Source organism: Piliocolobus tephrosceles, chromosome 21 (genome assembly GCF_002776525.5).
Source record: "Piliocolobus tephrosceles isolate RC106 chromosome 21, ASM277652v3, whole genome shotgun sequence".
Classification (NCBI taxonomy): Eukaryota; Metazoa; Chordata; class Mammalia; order Primates; family Cercopithecidae; genus Piliocolobus; species Piliocolobus tephrosceles.
In genome coordinates, this window is record NC_045454.1 from 7,065,150 (window position 1) to 7,086,702 (window position 21,553).

Genomic DNA, 21,553 nt, shown 5'->3' on the forward strand with positions numbered 1-21,553 from the left:
TCAACAGCTATTGAGTACCTACTACGTGCCAGGCATTGGTCTATTTATTGGGCACCTGCTATGCACCTGGTATTGTTCTGGGTGCTGGAGGAAGTGCTGTGAGCAAGCCAGTTAGAATCCCTGCCCTCACAGAGCTTATATTCTAGCAGGAGATGACAGACAAGAAGCCATAAACATAATTTTAAAATAAAGCAGAGTCCCTATGAGTAACGAGGTCAATAAACGTGGGCTGGGCGGCAGGCCCAGTGTGTGCCAGGGCCAGCTCATACATGCTCGCAGGAGTCTACCGGCAAATTTTCAGGAATTTCGAGAGCTGGTTGCTAAATGCAGCCATTATTAAAAATTAAATTACATAAGCTTATAATTATATAATTGATTTAAAAAATTGTCAGTAAATACTCAAAACTCAACTGTTGCTAATTATTTCAATGAATACCTATGCTTGGGAGTGAGGTATGTCTCTTGTACTACGTCTGTAACAATGAGCTTCTGTACATCTCTTTCTAGCTCCCCAACTCTGTATGCACCAGTAGCTTGACAATAGCCAAAGTAGAAGTATTTACTGCACTGAAATTGAAAAACACTAGAGATAGGGCTTTGCCGGACAGTCATTGCTAAACCTTTACCAGGCACCCTTGGATGGGTCTGCCTGGGAATGACCTAATGATCTCAGTGTCTGTCTTCTCAAAGTTCTGTGCTTGGACACTACAGAGTACAGATAAAATAGAATGTTGTACTCACCTTATGTTCTACGGGGACAGCACAGTATTGGGGAACCCGAAGGTGGCAGGTTTGGGACATGCACGAAAGATTGGTGGGAAGTAGAGGCTGCCTCCTTTTTCCTCATCCCCCCACCCCTTCCTCCAGCTTCTGGTAACCACCATTCTACTCTCTTCTTCTAAGAGTTTGAGTTTTTTAGATTTCACATATAATTGTGAAATTATATGTGATTTCACATATAAGTGAAAATATAATTATATATGATTTCACATATAAGTGACATCATGCAGTATTTGTCGTTCTGTGTCTGACCTATTTCACTTAACACAGTGTCCTTCTGGTCCATCCATGTTGTCACAAATGACAGGATTTCTTTCTTTTATAAGGTAGAATAATATTAAATTATACTGATATTAATATACTACATTTCCTTTATCCATTCATCCATCAACAGACATGTAGGTTGTTTTCATATCCTGATCATTATGAATAATGCCACCACGAACATGGGTGTGCAGATATTACTTTGAGATACCAATTTCATTTCCTTGCACCAACTTTTACATTCCTACCAACAGGGTACAAGGATTCACTTTTTTTCCCCCACATCCTTGCCAAGGTTGTTATTGTTTGCCTTTTCTATACTAGTCATTCCAAAATGTGGGAGGCGATATCTTACTGTGATTTTAATTTGTGTTTCCCTGATGATTAGTGATAGTGAGCACCTTTTCATATACTTGGTCCCTTATATGTCTTCTTTGGAGAAATGTCTATTCAGGTCCTTTGCCCCCCCCTTTTTTTTTTTTTGTGGAAACAGAGTCTCTCCCTTTTGCCTAGGCTGGAGTGCAGTGGTGCGATCTCAGTTCACTGCAACATCCACCTCCTGGGTTCAAGCGATTCTCCTGCCTCAGCCTCCCAAGCAGCTGGGATTACAGGCATCTGCCACCACGCCCAGCTAACTTTTGTATTTTTAGTAGAGACAGGGTATCATCATGTTGGCCAGGCTGGTCTTAAATTCCTGACCTCAGGTGATCCAGCCACCTCAGCCTGCCAAAGTGCTGGGATTTCAGGCATGAGCCACTGCACCCAGCCCTTTGTCCATTTTTTAATTGAGTTATTTGTTTTCTTGCTGTTGAGTTTTTGCATTCCTTATATATCTTGGATATTGACCCTTTATCAGATACATCATTTGCAAATATTTCCTCCCATTCGGTAGGTTGTCTTTTCACTCTGTTGATCATTATCTGTTGGCTGTTTCCTTTGGTGCACAGAAACTTTTACATTTGATACAATCCCATTTGTTTATTTTTACTTTTGTTGTCTGTGCTTTGATATATTTTATTATTTAGATATTTTAAATATTAGATATTTAGATATTTTATATCTAAAATATCATTGCCCAGACAAATGTCAAGAAGTTTTTTCTCCAGGTCTTCTTCTTGTCATTTTACAGTTTCAGGTCTTATGTTTAAATCCTTAACCCATTTTGAGTTGATTTTTATACACGGCATGAGATAGGAGTCGAATTTGGTTCTTCTCTTTGTAGGTATCCAGTTTTTCCAACAGCTTTTGTTAAAGAGAATATCCTTTTCCTTTGGGTTAAAGATCAGTTGGTGGTAAATGTGTGGATTTATTTCTGAGCTCTCTGTTCTGTTCCATTGATTAGATGCCTGTTTTTGTGCCAGTACCATGCTGTTTTGGTTACCATAGCTTTGTAGTATGTTTTGAAATCAGACAGTATGATGTCTCCGGCTTTGTTCTTTTTGCTCAAGATTGCAGAGTCTTTCATGGTTCCATATTTATGATTATTTTTTCTACTTCTGTGGGAAAAAATGCCATTGGAATTTTGATAGGGATTGCAATGAAACTGTAGATACCTTTGGTTAGTATTGACATTTTAACAATATTAATTCTTCCAATTCACAAATATGGGATATCTTTCCATTTCTTTATGTTGTCTTCAATTTTTTTCATCAATGTTTTATAGTTTTCAGTGTACAGATTATTTACTTCCTTGGTTAAGTTTATTTTTAAGCATTTTATTGTTTCTGATGCCATTGTAAATTGAGTTGCTTTCTCAATTTTTTTCTGATAATTCATTGTTAGGATGTAGAAACACAACCACATTTTGTATCTTGCAACTTTACTGAATTCATTTATTAGTTCTAACAGATTTTGGTGGACTCTTCAGGGTTTTCTACATTTAAGATGTGTCATCTGCAAACAGAGATAATTTTACTCTTTCCTTCTGATCTGAATACCTTTTATTCTTTTTCATGCCTAATTACTATGGCTAGAACTTCTAGTGCTAATGTTAAATACAAATGGCTAGAGTGGGCATCCTTGTCTTGTTCCTGATCTTAGAGGAAAAGCTTTCAAATTTTCACCCTTGGGTATGATGTTAGCTATGGACTTGTCATATATGGCCTCTATTGTGTGAGGTACATTCTCTCTATACCTAATTTGTTGACTGTCTTTATCATGAAATGATGTGGTATTTTGCCAAATGATTTTTCTGTGCCTATTAAGATGATCATATAATTTTTATCCTTCATTCTGTTGAGGTATATCACACTTAGTGATTTGTGCATGTTGAACCATCCTTATATCTATCCCAGGGATAAATCCCACTTGATCATGGTGTATGATGTTTTTAATATGCTACTGAATTTAGTTTGCTAGTGTTTTGTTGAGGATTTTTGCATCTATATTCATCAGAGATACTGGCCTATAGTTTTCTTTTCTTATAGTGTCCTTGTCTGAGTTTGTGGAGGTTGCACCTTCTGTGTCAAGGCGATAAACACACACTGTGGGTTTAATACATAGCAGTCATACAAGCCCTATAGGAAAAAGGAGACAAAAGAAGCTGTGTACTTGAGTAGATTTGGGCCCCCAGTGACATGATATAACTCACACTGTAATTCTCACCCTGCATCCTTCTATAAAGCTAAGTAAAAATAGTTGAAAGATTACTTTAATCTTATTTGCAACTCAAAGTTCCAGTTGTGATGGTGGAGCACCATATTTCATTGATTTAAAGACACATTCTTTTCATATTTTTAACATCTCTGAAATTAGGAGGCATCTTACATCTTAATTCAGTGTGATGTCTTACATGTCATAATTTAATTGACAACTTCTTTTTCTTTCTGAGTGGTCCACAAAATAACAGTGCAAATATAATCAACAGTATTTTACATTCAATTAAATAGTGTGTGAAGGAAGGCAAGTGTAGGTGAGGAGTCAGGTTGTATTATTAAATAGGTCATCTGATTTTGTCAAATAATCTTGTAACCATCTATCTGCGTCATTGTTTGCTCATCTAGTTCATTGCTTCTAACTGCCCCAGAGTCTTCTAGACATAGGTTGTCCAATATGGTTGCCATTAGCCACAAATGGTGTGGCCATTTAATTTTTGATTAAAATTAATTAAAATTAGATACACCTTAAAATTCCATTCCTTAGTCATACTCACAACATTTCAATAACTATATGTGGCTAGTGGCTGCCATATCAGACAGCATAGATATATTATAGATAGAATTATTTCCATCATCACTGAAAGTCCCATTGAACAGCACTCCTCTAGTTTTCACCCTTGTTTCACCTAGCGTGGTGCAGAAAATAGCAGCTTCTGAATCACCTGGAGCTTATTAGCACAGGAGTCTTAGATCTCACCCAGACCAACTGAATCAGAATCTGCATTATATATAACAAGATTGCCAGGGCATTCAGTGCATGTTAGGATATGAGAAGCGCCACTGCATAGTATACATCCACCATGTTTAGTAGCACAGTCCCCTGATGATGAACACCTAGGTTCCCTTCACTTTGAATGTGCCACTTATACATCTATATAAGACTCCTCTTGACCATTCACACAGGAGTGGGACCAAGGGGCCTAAAGGCCTATTATTAATCAATTTCACCGAATACTGGCAAGTTTTTGTCTAAAAATGAAGTGTTCGACCAGGTGCGGTGGCTCATGCTTGTAATCCCAGCACTTTGGGAGGCCAAGGCGGGCGGATCACGAGGTCAGGAGATCGAGACCATCCTGGCTAACACAGTGAAACCCCATCTGCACTAAAAATACAAAAAATTACCGGGCGTGGTGGCGGGCGCCTGTAGTCCCAGTTACTCAGGAGGCTGAGGCAGGAGAATTGCTTGAACCCGAGAGGCTAAGGTTACAGTGAGCCGAGATTGGGCCACTGCACTCCAGCCTGGGCAACAGAGAGAGACCCCATCTCAAAGCAAAACAAAACAGAGCAAAACAAAACAAAAATTAGGGTTCTTCCCTCTCCATGCCTTCAACAATATCCACATTTATTCATTCAGTAAAGAAGGGTTTTTTCCCTTTCCACACCTTCAACAATATCCATATTTGCCATTGACGGTTCCTACGGAAGTGAACAAAGCGGGACGAACGCAGAAATAAAGACAAAGACAAGATATCTGTTTTGAAAGAAGGGGTCAGAGGGCTCCTTGCTTCTGGTGAGCAAAGGCAGCCTTGAGCTTCTATAGCCCTTCATTTATATTAGGTAGAAAGAGCAGGGAGGGAGCGGTAACGGTTGGTCAGCTGCTTGATTTATCACAGGTACATATAATTGCTTTCTTTGTACAACAGGCTTCAGATGTTCCTTCGGATAATCACGAGGAACAGTGTGCTTGAGACATGACTGCCCTCAGCACCTTTTCTGGTGGCAGATGCAGTTGTCAGTTTTCCAACATCCTGCTTTCATGAGAACAGTTTTCTGTTTGCTCATATAGCCTCCAGTGGTAAACTGAGTTGGTCACGACCCCCATTTTCTCTGCCTGTACCACATATTTATTCATCCAGTAAATATTTAATTCCTATAGTTCATTTATTTATTCAGCAAATATTCATTAAATCTGATTGTGTACCAGGTATTGTTCTAGGAGCAAAATATTTAAACATTTCTTCACTCAGGGAGTTCGCATTCTAGAGGGGAGGCAGACAGAAACAAATGAATAAGTAAAACATAACGTCTGATGGATGGGAGTAAATGCCATAGAGGAAAATAAAGCAGAGTAACAGGATAAAGAATATCAGAGGAGAGTTGCAATTTTATGTTGGGTGGTTGTTCAACCCAGCAGGCTTGGACTGTCCAAATCCTGCACACTACAACGAATCCTGCACACTCCACAAACTCAGACAAGGACACTATAAGAAAAGAAATGAAACTTTTGTCCCTTGCCTGGCTTCTGGGAGATAGCTTCTATGGTCTTGCAATATCCTGCCGAGTAACAGAATCTTTGTCTATCTGGGGCCTGAGCCATGCCAGATAATCTATGATAACAATGTGACTTATGGTAGGGACCTAGGGACATGTTGTGTCAATTTGACCTCTAGAGGATCTGGAGCTAAGGTCAGCCACACAAGTGGGCAGTCATGTTGATATGACTAACCCCCAATATAAACCCTGGATACCAAGGCTTGGGTGAGCTTCCCTGGCTGGTGATGCTCCAGCATGTTGTCATACATTATTGCTGGGGGAATTATGCACAGTCCACAAACTCCACTGGGAGAAGACAGGTGGAGGTTAATGCCTGGTCTCTCCTGGACTCTGCCCGATGCACCTTTTTTCTTTGCTCATTTTAATCTGTATCTTTTCACTGTAAGAAACCAAAACTATAACAACTTTTCTGAGTTTTATGAGTCCTTCTAGTGAATCACTGAACCTGTCCTGCAGACTCCCAAGTACAGTGTTCAAGAAGGCCTTCATGAAGAAGACGACGAGAATACAGGGGACCATGCAGACATCTGGGGGAAGAGGGTTTCAGGTACAAAAGCCGTGAGATGGAAGCATGCCTGGCATTAGAGGGACAAGAGAAGAGAAGATGGTAGAAGATGACATCAGAGGTGGATCAGAGGCCAATTGGTCTTGGGTCTTGTATGCCAACCATAAGGAAATGCTACTTTCACTTGGAGTGCAGTGGACGCTACTGCAGGGTTTTGAGAAAAGTGACCTGCTCTGACTTACATTCTAAAAGGTCATTCTGGTAGCTGCATTAAAATTAGAGTGTAGGAGGACAGGGACAGAAGCAAAGAGATCAGATAGGAAACTTGCAGTAATCCAGGTGAGAGATGATGCAGGCTGGGTGGGACCAGGGTAGCAAGGATGGAAGGTGGTAAGAAACGGTCAGATTCTGGATCCACCCTGAAGGTAGAACTGATGGAATTTGGTAACAAAATGTATGTATGGTGTGAGAAAAGGGATTCAAGGGCGAGACTGAAGTATTGACCAGGTAATGAAAAGGATGGTGTGAACATCCACTGAGAAACCCAAGACCACAAGAGAAGTATGTTTGGAACATGGGAAGGGCAGAGAACAGGAGTTGGTTTTGAACATGGCAGCTGGATGTTAAGTGGAGAGTTTGAGAGTCAGACCTGGCTGGAGACATCAATTTGGGAGTCGTCAGCATGTAGATGGTATTTAAAGCCACGAGACCAGATGAGATCACCAAGGGAGTGAATATAGACAGAGGAGAGAAGAAGGCCAAGGACCGAAGCCTGAGGTGCTCCACCATGTAGAGATTGGGGAGACAGGAAGAAACCATCTCCAGACACAGATGAGAATCAACCAGTGAGTGATGAGGAAAACCAGGAGAGCATAGTGTCCCAGAAGCCAAGAAAAGAAACAGGGGGTAGTCCACTTGTTAAATGCTGCTGATAACTCAAGTAAGATAAACCCTGAAGAGATGGCCCTTGGATTCAGCACCATGGAGGTCACTGTTGTCCTAAAAAGGGGCATGGTTGGTGCAGCAACGGGAGAGAAAGCCTTCATAGTGTGGGCTCCAGGGAGGATGGGAGGACAAGAATTGCAGGCAGTGAGCTTAGCCAGATTTTTAGGGAAGGACTGCAGTTGTACGGAGCAGAAAACGGACCAGGAGCTGAAGGAGAACATGAGAGTAGGGAGAAAGTTTTTGTTGGTTGGTTTTCAAATTTTAATGAGAGATGGGAGAAACTGTAGTATATTTGCATGCTAGTGGGGCTGCTCCTTGGAGAAGAAGAAAAACATGTTGCAGGAAAGAGAACAGAGAACTGCTAGCTGAAGCAATGCCCTCCAGAAGGCAAGAAGGGAACAGGATACCAGTACCAGTGGAGGCGTCTATCTTAGTTGCAGGTGCAGACTGTTCACCTAGAGAAATGGGAGAGGAGACAGAGGATGTGGGCACTCAGGTAGGTGGCAAGACTGACCTTTCTAATTTTTGCTATTCTGATGGATGAAAGTGATGTGTTGTTGATGCATGGGATGCATGATGACTGGAGCCACATCCTGAATAACACAGATCCAGCTCTAAAGAAGAATCCATGTTTCTCAACTCTCTATGCCTCTTTCTCACCAAGATTCTGCTTCTCACTGGGCATCTCTCTCTTTCTACCTCTGTGCCTCTGTCCTTCTCTGCATTTTCTCTCTGTTCTCTCCCACCTGCCCCATCTTTCTGTCTCTGTATTTAGCCCTTTGTGTCTCTCAGTCTTCCCCTCCCTTCATGTTTGCGTTGGGGCCCCTCCTCTGGGCCTGGGTGTGGGGCCTACTTTCTCATCCCAGCTAGCACTTCCAACCAGAAGTTCCAGTTCCTGCTTGACAAAGAATCCCATTTTGAAGCCAAGTTAGGGAGGGGCCTCCCGGAACCGTGGGATGCCTCCATCTTAAGCTTTACTTATTTAACAAGAGCATTGTGGCCCTTGGTCCATGCCACACTCTCTTCGAAGCATTTTCATGTATTAATCCATTTAACCCCTCTCCATAAGGCAGGTGCTATTGATTGTGTCATTTTACAATTGGGGATGCTGAGGCACAGAGCGGTCACATCACCTGAACTCACGAAGTCTAGCTCCAGAGTCTGAGGTCAGAACCACTAGGAACACCATATCTTTTTCAGATCCTTTCTTCATTCTCCAGCCCAACTCTCTGTGGTGGAGGAAAGACCTGCACCTGTGACAGAAGTGCACTTGGATTTGGTCCAGTTTGTGTGTGACTTTCAGCCGTGGGTTTGTTCATCAAGTGAGGGGGTGGAAGGTGCCCAGCCCTTGGTGGGCCCATGACCTCACTTCAACCAGAGCTACCCATCCCATGTTCAGCCAGTCATAACCCCTAACATCAATTTGACCTGGCACTCACCCCTCAGCAAATGACAAGGCCAACCACCCTCACTCCAGGCTCCAGCCCTTCTCAAGTGAGAGAGGCTTCCCTGGAAGCATGGACCCAGGTCACAAGAGGGCACAGGTACCCCGATTTCCCACACAAGCTGGTTGCCTCATTTAACCTGGCCTCCTCCCTCCAGCCACACCACCTGAACACAACTCCACTCAAAAAGTGAACTCAGACTCCACCCTGTGAGGTGGGAGAAGTCCAGGGTGGAGAAAGACGATGACTTTTCTTTCACCTTGAGAGGTGGGGTATGACCAGCTCACCCCCCAAAACTTACTGCATCATAGACACTCAACCTCATGGCTAGTCCTCAACACCAATGTCAACCCACAACCCCAGCTCAACCACATCTCAACATTTCCCCATCCAAAACCTCAATCTTGGTTCCATCTTCAGCCCCAACCCAACAGTACCCCATCACCAAATTATCCCTAGATACCTCCCATCTTACAATCTAATCCTATCCCAAAACCAACACAACTACCACATCCAACTCTATACCCATCCTCATCCAATGTTCATTCACCTCCCCAAACTCATGGCATTCCCAATGCTGTCATCAGGCCCATCCTTAAGCTAACCACAAACTCTACTCATTTCCTATATTAAGCCATATTTTTCTTCTCAGCAAAAGACTTTGAAATGGACCCAACATTGGACATTGAGGTGTCCCCAATGCAAAGTTAAATGGGTTATCTGATTTTATGAGGTCTCTGTACCCTTTACTGTCTTTAAACTACTTTATGGCTCTAAATTGTAGATATCTGAGAGCAGTGCAAATAATTCTTGTCCGTAACTGTTTAAATGAATTTTGCCAGGTGGAAGTACAATGGAGTTCCCTCCTCCTCCCACTGTGAAATAGCCAGTTTTGCATCTATTTGTAAATGCATTTCAGCATTCCTTGTTGTCTGTGTGCATACGGCTCTCTTACTGGCTCTGCCATTTATTAATGAGTCAAGATACAATCTTTGACATATGCTTATTTCATATATGTCAGAGAGTCATGGTAAGACCATGTTTTAAAAGTTACCCTTTGACACTAGATTTGATCTCCACATCCAAACCTGAACTCCATCAATAAGGACTGTATGAGTTTCCATGTGAGCCCTTGCCCCAGCCATCTCTATTCCTTATCCTCATTGTGACACCTCCACTCTCTCACTCTTTGTAGACTTCATCTGGTCCACATCCCTGGCTTTCTTCCAAACTCTGACCCCACCTCAGTCCTTCTTAATCCCTAATCCTGTGCCCTCCACCCCCTAGGCTTAACTCAGGGCTCCACCCAGTCATAGTTCCTGGAGACACCTACTCATTCCCAAAACACCACCGCTTCCTCCTTCCTCTCCCCCACCCCCAATCTACATCTTCAGAGTTTTCCCACTCCTGCTTTTTCTTCTCCACCTACATCCTGACTCCTGCTTTTTCCTCTCCACGTACATCCCGTGACTCCCTCACCCCTTCCGGCCCTGTTCCTAAAAGGCCATTTCTGGAAAATGTTGTTTTCTCAGGTCCTATCTCTGCCCCCATCTAAATCCAAGGGCAGTTGACTTTCTATCCACCCAGCTGATGATTTTCTTCTTGTGTCCGATGGTTGGCAGGAGCAGGGAGGAAAGGATGATGGGATAATTGTGGGTGTCCTGTGTCTTTCAAAAGAGAAAGGGTTGAGATGAGACTGGGAATTGGAACCTAGATGTGTTGAGAGCTAAACCTGAGATGAAGTCGGAGATGGGACTGGGGTTGAGGAACAGGCTGGAGTACCGGGTATGGTTAGGGATGTATAGAGAAGTGGGAATCCGGTAGAACATGGCCATCTGGGGGCTGACTGCGTGTTAAGAATTATGAATGGGGTTGGAGAAGAGGTTAGAAAACCGGGTGCAGAATGGGTTGAAGTTAGGGATGGGCATGGAACTCGGTGGGGCAGGGGGAAGGAAATGGGCTTTCCCCTTACCCTTGTTGGGTCCTGATGCCTGAAAGTTCACAGTGGGTTCAACTCCGGCTTGGGCGGGGTCAGATCTAGGTCCCAGCACGTCCTGGAAGCTCCGCCCCAAGCAGAGGGCCAAGCCCAGGCTGGGGGGTGCCTGGAGACAGCCCGCTGAGCCACTGGGGGTGGAGAGGGGGAGGCCAGGGACCAGGAAATGCTGAGTGAGCTGGGGGAGGGAGTTCAGGGGTTAAAAGCCATGGGTCGGGGCTGAAGTTCTAGGCAGCTGACGGCTGACACTCTGGCGGGCCCCTCACTCAGGTAGGGTCTGCCTGGGGCGGGGCGGGGAGCGGAGGAGGGCGGGAAGGGGAGAGAGGAGGGGATAGAAGGGATGGGGAAAGCAGAAGGGCAGCTGAGTCAGGGAGAGGGAGAGTGAAGCTAGAATCTCGGATCTAGAGAGAAACCTGCAGAGACGGAGAGAGGCGAAGGGAGAGGACAGATAAGAACTTGGGCTAATACCAAGCGTGGGGACAGACCTAGAGGGGTAGAGTGGAAGGCTGACTCTGGAGGAAAAGGGCGAGAGTGCACCGACCACCCAGCTCGCCAGAGGGCAGGGGGGAAGGGACGGCTTCTCGGGGTGAGGGGCTGCACGCCGGAGCCCCAGGGGGTTGCACACTGCTCCTCCCACCTCCCTACTGCACCCCTTCCAAGGATGGAATTGGGGGTGGGGGGCAGATTCCAGGGTCAGAGCTGTCAAGAATGAATGAGGGGAGGAGAGATTTAGGAGCCGAAAGGTTTCAGACGCGGAGGTTCCGGGCACGCCCTCAACACCCCCTGCACCTTCTCCTCAGGCCCTGCCCACCCTGCCCTCCCGATCCCGGAGCCATGTGGCCCCTGGCCCTAGTGATCGCCTCCCTGACCGTGGCTTTGTCAGGAGGTAAGAATGCGCGGGGGCGGAGGCGCGGCGGCCACTCGGGACAATGGTAGGAGGGGTCAGGCCGAAGGGAGAGGGGGCGTGGAAGCCGCAAGCTCCGCCCCCCACCCACCCGGACTCGGGTCCCGTGGGGACAGCCCAGAGCTCTTCCTGCCTGTCCCTGGGTGACCTGGTTTCCCGGCTGAGGTCGGCCCTCTGACCCCAGACCCCTCACCTCCCAAAATACCCTCTCAGCAGCCTCTTCCCCTGTTCAAGGCTTCCTGTCCTCTCTGGAAAGCTGAAGGACACAGGTTCGTGTCCTGACGCTGCCGCTTTGAGCCAGTATAGCAGCTGCTTTGTGCCTAAATTATCTTCATCTGGAAAATGGGCTCAATCTATAAGTGCTTACCACAGAAGGTCACTGTGAATATTGAAACGAGGTAATGTGTTGAACATGCAATATGTCACAGATAGAAGGGACTTGAAAGTTAGCCACTTAGCCGTTATTACCTTAGTAGTAGTAGTCTCTTTTTTTTTTCTTTTCTTTCTTTCTTTTTTTTTTTTTTTTTTTTTTTTTTTTTTTTTTTTTGAGCCTTTTCCTTGCTCTATCGCCCAGGCTGGAATGCAGTAGCACGATCTCGGCTTACTGAAACCTCCACCTCCCGGGTTGAAGCGATTCTCCTGCCTCAGCTTCCTGAGTAGCTGGATTACAGGCGCCCGCCACCATGCCCAACTAATTTTTGTATTTTCAGCCGAGACGGGGTTTCGCCCTGTTGGTTAGGCTGGTCTCGCACTTCTGACCTCAAGTGGCCCGCCTCAGCCTCCCAAAGTGCTGGGATGACAGGCATGAGCCACCGAGCCCGGCCTCTAGTATTCTGTCTTCATACTCAGTCCCTTCCAGAACCTTCCAGATTGTTCTTCTTTTCATCCTTGGATTGACCCCAAACCTATGTGACTTCGCCCTAAATTGGTAGTCCTTAAGATCCCTATGCATCTTTCCCATCTTTCCCTGCCATTGTACGCAGTTTCTCTGGAAACCCCATTCATGCATAATTTAGTCATTCGACAAACAGCTGTTAAACACCGGCCACTGTGCTGGGTGCTGTACAAGCAGAAACACAGTCCCTGCTCTCAGCACCTGGAGTCTAGCGGGGACAGACGCAGATGTTATTCAAACAATTATCCAAATAATTAGTTAATAATTATCTTGACATGAGGTGAAGACTTCAAGGAGCCAAGCCAGGGGCCTAGAGATGTAATGGCGGCTCCCCGACCAGAGGCCTTCCCAAAGGGCTTGACCGTTGAGCCAAGACCTGAAAAAGGAGGGGTCTGTGGGTGCCTGGCACCTGGCACCATCCTTGGCCTGAAGGTGGGGTGGCTTTTCTCCTCTGGCGACACTCCCTGGATTCATGCCCGTGCCTCTCCTGAGTGCCACACCCTAGGCTAGGAGATCCACATGCTACGCCTTGTGGAGTCCTCAACAACCTGGCGAGGTAGGTGCACTGTAATTACTCCAATTTCACGGTAGAGAAACCTAGGACTCAAAGACAGAAGGCTCCTGCTCCAATGACACCAGCAATGCCTGAGTCAGAATCCTAATCAAGGTTGTCCGCCCTGTCCTCCATATCCTGGACTTGAGGCTCTGAAAACCATTTGTATAACTTTTGACCTAATAATTTGCTTAAAGTTAGCTTTTTTCTTTTTTCTTTTTTTTTTTTTTACTCACACAAAAGCGTGTTCAAGTTTATACTACTGTCCTGAATAGAGAACAGAATTCTTTGTCATAAATAAAAGGTGAGGAAGGAAATAAATCCTGCACAATGAAAAGAAAATAATGTGTTTATTGGGTTGGACCACCTGAAATTGCTGATACTTGATCATTTTTGATCTTCCTAAAACAGCTTTTGCAGATGTTTCAACATGATAAATGTTAGGTGGCCTGATGAGGCTTCTGTGTCCTCCTGGCTTTAAAAAGTGAGCTCAGTGAGGATTAGGGAGGTGTGAAAACTGTATTAGCACCATCCTGAGACTTTATCCTTGACAAAATCAGGATTAAAAGAGAACTGGATGCTGACTCAGCATCTGAGTGTGCGATTTAATGTTACTTATATCTCATCTCTCTACCACCTAAAATGATCCTGTGCTCACCAATAACTTCTGTCCCGAACTGAAAACCACTGGGCTAATCCGACTGCTTGCACTGTAGTTGGGGAAACTAGCTAGGGAGGCGTAGGGACCTCCTGCTGTAGCTAATAATGAATAATAACATTGCCCACCGACTGAGTGCTCTCTGTGCTACCTGCCGTGCTGTATGGTTTGAAATGCAGGATCCTCTTGAATTCTTCAACTGTGCAATCAGAGATGAACTGTTACTTTTTCTACTTGACATCTGGGGAAACTGAGGCGGGTAATTTGTACAAGGTCACACAGTCACAAAATGGCATGCATGTTCAGGATTGGATTCTCCCTGTCCCACGGACCCCTGCTGTGCTTCCAATACCAGACGCAGTACCTGGTACACACAGCATTTATTTATTGAGCTCCCACTGTGTGCCAGGCACTGTGTTAGGTCCTGGGAATATGGTACTGAATAAAGCAGTTAAGGTGCCTGTTGTCAATGGAGCTTACAGTCAAAGTGGAGAGATTTTAAAAAACGAATGTATACAAATGTGAAGAGAAACGAATAGCAATCATTGTTCTGATGAAAACCAACCAGAAGAATGTAATGGGGAATGAGTGGGGACCAGGAGAGTCAACATTAGACCAGGTGGGCAGGGAAGGCCTCTCTGAAAAGAAGACATTTACCTGACTTCTCAGAATTAAGAAGGACCCAGACATACAATCTCTAGATTCTGAGGGTCATCCAGTAGAATATTCCATATATATGAAATATCCTATATCTGTGCTGTCCAATTATCCACTAGCCACTTTAGGCTATTGAACGTTTGAAATATGGCTGGTGTGACTTAAGAACTGAATTTTTAATTGACTTTTACTTCATTTTAATTAGTTTAAATTTGAATAGCCACATGTAGGTAGTGGCTACCATATTAAACAACACAGATCTGGAGAAAGGACTGTCCAGAGCGAGGAAATAGTAAGTATAAAATGTCTAGTATGGGGGCATCCAAGATGATTTAAATTCTTTTTTTTTTTAAATGCCTGGTGTGTTTGAAGAACAGGTCCATGAGGCTGGACCAGAGGAAGTCAGAAGAAAGAGGTTGGAGATGGGGTCAAAGATGCTGGCAAGGGCCAGACGGCAAAGAGTCCTGCACCCCTTGGGAAGGCTTTATGGATTTATTTTCTTTTTTTGTTTTTTTTTTTGAGACGGAGTCTCGCTCTGTCGCCCAGGCTGGAGTGCAGTGGCCGGATCTCAGCTCACTGCAAGCTCCGCCTCCCGGGGTTACGCCATTCTCCTGCCTCAGCCTCCCGAGTAGCTGGGACTACAGGCGCCTGCCATCTTGCCCGGCTAGTTTTTTGTATTTTTTAGTAGAGACGGGGTTTCACCATGTTAGCCAGGATGGTCTCGATCTCCTGACCTTGTGATCCGCCCATCTCGGCCTCCCAAAGTGCTGGGATTACAGGCTTGAGCCACTGCGCCCGGCCTATGGATTTATTTTAAAGGAAGTCAAGCCTGGGAACAACATCTGACTTTCTTTGTTTGAAGAGTCCTCAGCCTGCTTTGAGAAGACTGGATTGGAGGACGTAAAAGTGGAAGGATTTAGGATGATGTAGTCATTTGGGCTAGAGAAGATGGGGCATGGACCAAGATGGTGGCATAAGTGTGGAGATAACTGGGTATTTGGGAGATAAAACCAATAGGAATTGGTTGTGAGTGATGAAGGAAAGAGGAGAAGCAAGGATGACTCCCAGTTTTGGAGCTGAGCACTGAGGTGGGAAACACTGGAAGGAACAGTTTTGATTGAGAAGGATCAAACTGGGAATACAAAGCTTAAGATGCCTGTAAAGCATTCAAATCAACAGTGTTAGAGATTTGAGCTTAAAGAAGAGTTCAGGGCTGGAGATGGTTAGCCTGTAGCTGGTATTTAAAGCCATGGAGGCAACCAGTATATATGCAGTGAAAGCATAGAGAGGTGGGTGGAAAGATAGTTGGATGGATACATGGATGGATATATGGATGGATGGATGGATGGATGGATGAATGGATAGATGGTTGGATTGGATGGATGAATGGATAGATGGATGAGTGGATAGATGGATGAATGGATGGATGGATGGATGAATAAATGGACCAGTGGATGGAGGGACAGATGAGTGGATGGATGGATAAATGGATGAGTGGGTGGATGGATGCATGGATAAATGGATGAGTGGATGGAGATGAATGAGGAGATTGATGGATGGATGGATGGATGGATGAATGGATGGATGGATGAGTGGATAAATGGATGAATGGATGGATGGATGAGTGGATAGATGGATGAGTGGATGGATAGATGGATGAGTGGATGGATAGATGAGTGGATGGATGGATGGATGGATGGATAGATGGATGGATGGATGAATTGGTGGATAAATGGATGAGTGGATGGATGGACGGACGGACGGATGGATGGATGGATGGATGGATGGATGGATGGATGGTTGGTTAGATGACTACCTAAATGGATGAATGGATAGATGGATGAGTAGATGGATGGACAAATCAATAGGATGAATTGGGGATGGATGATTGGATAGATTGATGGATGGATATTGCCTAGGTGGATGTGTAGGTCAGTCTCACTTCTACCTCCTGAAATCCATCCTCTGGTAGAATGATATAAAAAGTGCATGTGGAGAGGAAGTCAATCTCCTGCTTACATATCAGTAACATCCTCATTTTGTGAACTCTTCTGTTAACCCCCAGTGGGGTTAACAGATTTGGTACTTCTTTGGAAAAGAATGTCACCTCCTTGCCTTAACTCATCTCCACTTGGTCAAGAATAGCAACTGCCAGAGGTCGGCAAATTCGTCTTCAGTTCCTGGTCACCCAGGGCAATAGTCTGACCCTTTCCCTAAGCCCAGGAACCACAACTCCAGGGCTCCTCTGCCCCCTGGATCCCAGTTTTCAAACAATCTCTCTTCTTTACCAGGTATCTCCCAGGAATCTTCCAAGGTTCTCAACACCAATGGGACCAGTGGGTTTCTCCCAGGTGGCTACACCTGCTTTCCCCACTCTCAGCCCTGGCAGGCAGCCCTACTAGTGCAAGGGCGGCTACTCTGTGGGGGAGTCCTGGTCCACCCCAAATGGGTCCTCACTGCCGCACACTGTCTGAAGGAGTATGTAGGGGCCAGGGGAACATGGGGTAGGGATGAGAATGGGACTGGGATTATGGATGGGATGGAGTTGGATTTGAGGATGGAGTTGGAGTTAGGGTTGGGGATGGATATGGGGATGAGAATGAGGTTTGGGGTTGAGATATGGGGATTGGGTATGGGAATAGAATCAAAGTAGGGGATTTGGATGGGATTGAAGTTGAGATGGGGGAGATATGTTTGGAGATGAGGAAGGTAGGATGGAGAAGAGGTCAGGTTGGGGATGGGAAGAGGTTGGGGCTGGGATGGGGATGGAAATGGGCTCCTCTTCTTTTCTAACCACCCTCTTCCTGCACCCACAGGGGGCTCAAAGTTTACCTAGGCAAGCATGCCCTAGGGCGTGTGGAAGCTGGTGAGCAGGTGAGGGAAGTTGTCTACTCTATCCCCCACCCTGAATACCGGAGAAGCCCCACCCACCTGAACCACGACCATGACATCATGCTTCTGGAGCTGCAGTCCCCGGTCCAGCTCACAGGCTACATCCAAACCCTGTCCCTTTCCCACAACAACCGCCTAACCCCTGGCACCACCTGTCGGGTGTCTGGCTGGGGCACCACCACCAGCCCCCAGGGTATGCACCCACACAGGTGGCCTGAGGCCCCACAGGAGTGGCTGGGGAAACAGGGGCAAAGATGGGAGGGAACGTCTGAGGTAGATTCTTTTATATATAAAAATATAAATTAGTAAATAAGCATATTTACTATTTATATAATAATTTATATACAGTTAGCTGTATCCTTTATATAAATGTATATAAATTCATGAATATATAAAAATATAAATAGATCTAATATATATGAATATATTATATGATGTATATTATGTATTATATAGTAATATATTTATATATTATACAAAAATTATGCAAATTGAATGTATTTTATAAATTATAAAATTTATCAACTATGTACTTTAAATATGTATTTCTCCATAGTGTATATATTATAAATATATCATCTATATTTAAATTATATATTATGAATGTATTTTATAAATGTATACATTTATATATTTATATACTATAAATGAATTTTATCATTTATAATATATAAATCATACATATAAAATTTTTATATTTCTATAATTTATAAAATGTTTAATATGTTAAATATGCTTATTAATGAAATTTCTAATAATTCAATTTAATAATTATATATCATTACTTATTAAGTATAATACATTGTGTATGTGAATATAAAGTTGATGTATATACCAACAAGAGCCCTTTGCATCTCCTTAGCAATCCCTGACTCTCTCCCAGACTCATGTTTGTATCTTTCTCCTCAACATGCCTCGTCTGTCTTTCTACCATTCTATCCAACTCTTCCATAACTCTTCCCATCCCTGTTCCTGCCTTTCCCATCTTTAGTTCTCTATCTGACCATCTCCCTGCTCCAACTCCCTCTCTCCAACTTTCTGTCCCCACCACTGGCTCCACCACTCTCCTTATCAACCTCCCATTCTCTTGTCCCTTCTCTCCCTGTCCTTCCTTCCACTTTTCTCCTCATCTCTCCCTTCGCCTCTCTCCCATGTCCCTCCATATTTCTGTCACTTCCGTTGCTTTACCCAGATAGATGCTCATCTCTTCTCCCATCTTTCTCTTCCCATCTCAATTTTCTACCTACTCTTTACCCATTCAACTCGCCTATTTAACCTTCATCCCATATCCTATCCAGGTCGGATACCTTAGACCTTCTCTTTCTTCTCCCCAGTGAATTACCCCAAAACTCTACAATGTGCCAACATCCAGCTTCGCTCAGATGAGGAGTGTCGTCAAGTCTACCCAGGAAAGATCACTGACAACATGTTGTGTGCCGGCACCAAAGAGGGTGGCAAAGACTCCTGTGAGGTGAGGCCAGGAGGCTGGTGGGTGCCTAGGACAGGATAGAAAGCCAGAATGGAAGTGACAGATGCTGGGGAAAAAGCTTTGTTTCCAGCATTAGGGGGAACCAGTCTTTATAAGGTACAATGTCCCCTCACATAGGAGGTCAAGACAAAAAGAGGCACCCAGGGATGGCAGGAATAATTCATCATAAGCCCCAGCTTTGACTGAGTGGCTGCCCAGATCCCTGTGTTGAGATGCATAAAAGTTGGTATTCTTTCAATTGTGAGTGACAGACAACCAACTCAAACTGGCTTAAACAAAATGCTGGCTTTTGTAACTGAAAATCCAGGGTGTCTGACTTTAGGCACAGATGGATCCAGGTATGCAAATTGTGTGTTTGGAATTCCGTCTTTCTTTTAACTCTCAGCTCTTCTTTATTCTCTTTTGGCTTCATTCTCAGTTAGGTTCTTCCCATGACAAGATGGCCCCAGCAGCTTTGAGCTTACATCCTACCCCCTAGGCAACCCTATTAGAAAGAGAATCTCTCTTTTCCAATAGTTCACATAAAAGTTTTGAGCATGATTCTCACTAGGCTGACCTAAGTCATGTATCCTGAGCCATAAGTCCATCACAGCTGTGGGATTCTCTGACGGGCCAAGCCTGAGTCACATAGTTAACTGTGGGTGCTGGAGAGGGGCAGGGACAAATAGCATGGACTGGGAGTGGAGAAGGGCAGCTCCCCACATGAAAAAATCAGGAGTGGCTGTTACCAAAATAAGGGGAAGTGGCCAAGTACAGTAGTTCATGCCTGTAATCCCAGCACTTTGGGAGGCTGAGGTGGGAGGATTACTTGAGCCCAGGAGTTTGAGACCAGCCTGGGCAACATAGTGAGACTCTGTCTCTACAAAAAGAAAAAAAAAAAATTTTAATTAGCCGGGTGTGGTGGTATATACCTGTAGTCCTAGCTACTTGGGAGGCTGAGGCAGAAGGACTACTTGAACCCAGTAGCTCAAGGCTGCAGTGAGGTAAGATCATGCCACTGCACTCCAGCCTGGGTGATCAAGCAAGCCTCTGTCTCAAAAACAAAAAGAAATAAATAGAGCAAGACACTGCCTCAAATAAATAAATAAATAAATAAATAAATAGTTAAAAATGAATGTTTAATTTTTTTTAAATAAGAGGAAATGGATATTACATGAGCAAAAAAAAAAAAAAAAAAACCTGCATCCAGTAAAGAAGTTGAGATTTGATTCAGTGAGAAAGAGTATGATATTATATTAATGATATGTGCCTTGATCCGCTAGTGATATCTGCCTTGGGCTCAGGAAGAGAAATAAATGTACACGTGTATTGCATACCCTGCCCAGATGTGGATGGGTTCCCTCAATAGTGAGAGGCACAAAGGAGTCTTAAAGTAGGAACAGGGTCAGCAGGTGTGGGGCAGGGGATGCAAGGTGGGATTTAGTACCAGGGAAACAAAAATGGGTATGAAGTAAGTTGTTACCATTTTAATGAAACTGTGGAACAGAGAAAGACACAGAAATTTCTCTGTGTCTCTCTTTCTCTGGGCCTATCTCTGTCTTTCTGTCCCTATTTCTGTCTCTTGCTGTCTGTCCCTCTGTGTTTGTCTTCTTGTCTGTTTCTCACTGTCTTCATTGCTTTCTCTCACACTGTGTGTGTCTGACTCTGCCTCTCTGAGTCTCCTTCTCTGTGTGTGTCTCTCTCCGTCTTTCACTCTCTCCCCACATCTCCCTGTCCCTGCTTTGTTTAGCCCCAGCAAGGACCCAGCAAGGACTCTCTCTCTCTCTTTCTTTCCCCAACTCAGGGTGACTCTGGGGGCCCCCTGGTCTGTAACAGAACACTGTATGGCATCATCTCCTGGGGAGACTTCCCATGTGGGCAGCCTGACCGGCCTGGTGTCTACACCCGTGTCTCAAGATACGTCCTGTGGATCCGTGAAACAATCCGAAAATATGAAACCCAGCAGCAAAAATGGTTGAAGGGCCCACAATAAAAGTTGTGAAATATACCGGCTTCTATCCTTTCACCATGACTTCCTCATATTGTCTGCTTAGCCCTTCTCTGCTCCTTATTCCCAGTGTTCCATTTGAACCAGTGATCCATGTCCTGAAAAATGCTCAATCCCAGTTGACATTCCATGTTTCAGAAGCATTCAGGCACTGCCAGGCTTGCAGTCTTCCAGATGTTGCATCCCAGAAACATCTCAACGACCTGAATGTCCCAACCCAGACAATGGCCCAGGTCTCTCAACTGCATCAGCATGGCTTCTATGAGCCCACATCACCACCTGAATGTTCTGTCTGTGGCACATTCTTAAATATGTCCGTCAGCCCATCTCAACAATATATGTCCTATAAATGGACCATCCTTGACAACATCCTCTAACTCTTCAAGTATTTATTCAATGCCAGTATCCTAGACCTTCTATTTTTTGCACTCCAGAAGGCTCTCAACTCCCACGATAGTTCATCCTGAAAATATTATCTTATGCCCACAATCTTCTGCCCTGACAACATTCTATGTACCTCTGTGACTCACCACAGCTAACACTGGATCCTCAGAATGGTTCATTCTCACACTGTTATGGTTGTCTCAGATGTCCCAACCCAACCTACATCCCACATTCTTCCAATACCCCACCTCTGCCCACATTCTCTCTCTCT

General features: G+C 44.6%; 1 protein-coding gene across 3 annotated transcripts; it reads left to right on the forward strand.

Moving 5' to 3' along the window:
- The first annotated feature begins 11,665 nt into the window (after positions 1 to 11,665).
- On the forward strand, positions 11,666 to 20,903 carry KLK13 (kallikrein related peptidase 13). 3 transcript variants are annotated; one of them, XM_023182707.1, is made up of 5 exons: positions 11,666 to 11,749; positions 16,822 to 17,008; positions 17,347 to 17,615; positions 18,757 to 18,893; positions 20,695 to 20,895. In XM_023182707.1, the coding sequence occupies exons 1-5, from the start codon at positions 11,698 to 11,700 to the stop codon at positions 20,881 to 20,883; spliced, it is 834 nt and encodes a 277-aa protein (XP_023038475.1). In that variant the 5' UTR covers positions 11,666 to 11,697; the 3' UTR covers positions 20,884 to 20,895. The 3 variants fall into 3 exon arrangements, with proteins under 3 accessions (XP_023038475.1, XP_023038476.1, XP_023038477.1); XM_023182708.1 differs by having other exon boundaries at positions 11,698 to 11,749; positions 17,347 to 17,396; positions 20,695 to 20,903; XM_023182709.1 differs by lacking the exons at positions 16,822 to 17,008; positions 17,347 to 17,615 and having other exon boundaries at positions 11,698 to 11,749; positions 20,695 to 20,903.
- The last annotated feature ends 650 nt before the right edge of the window (positions 20,904 to 21,553 follow it).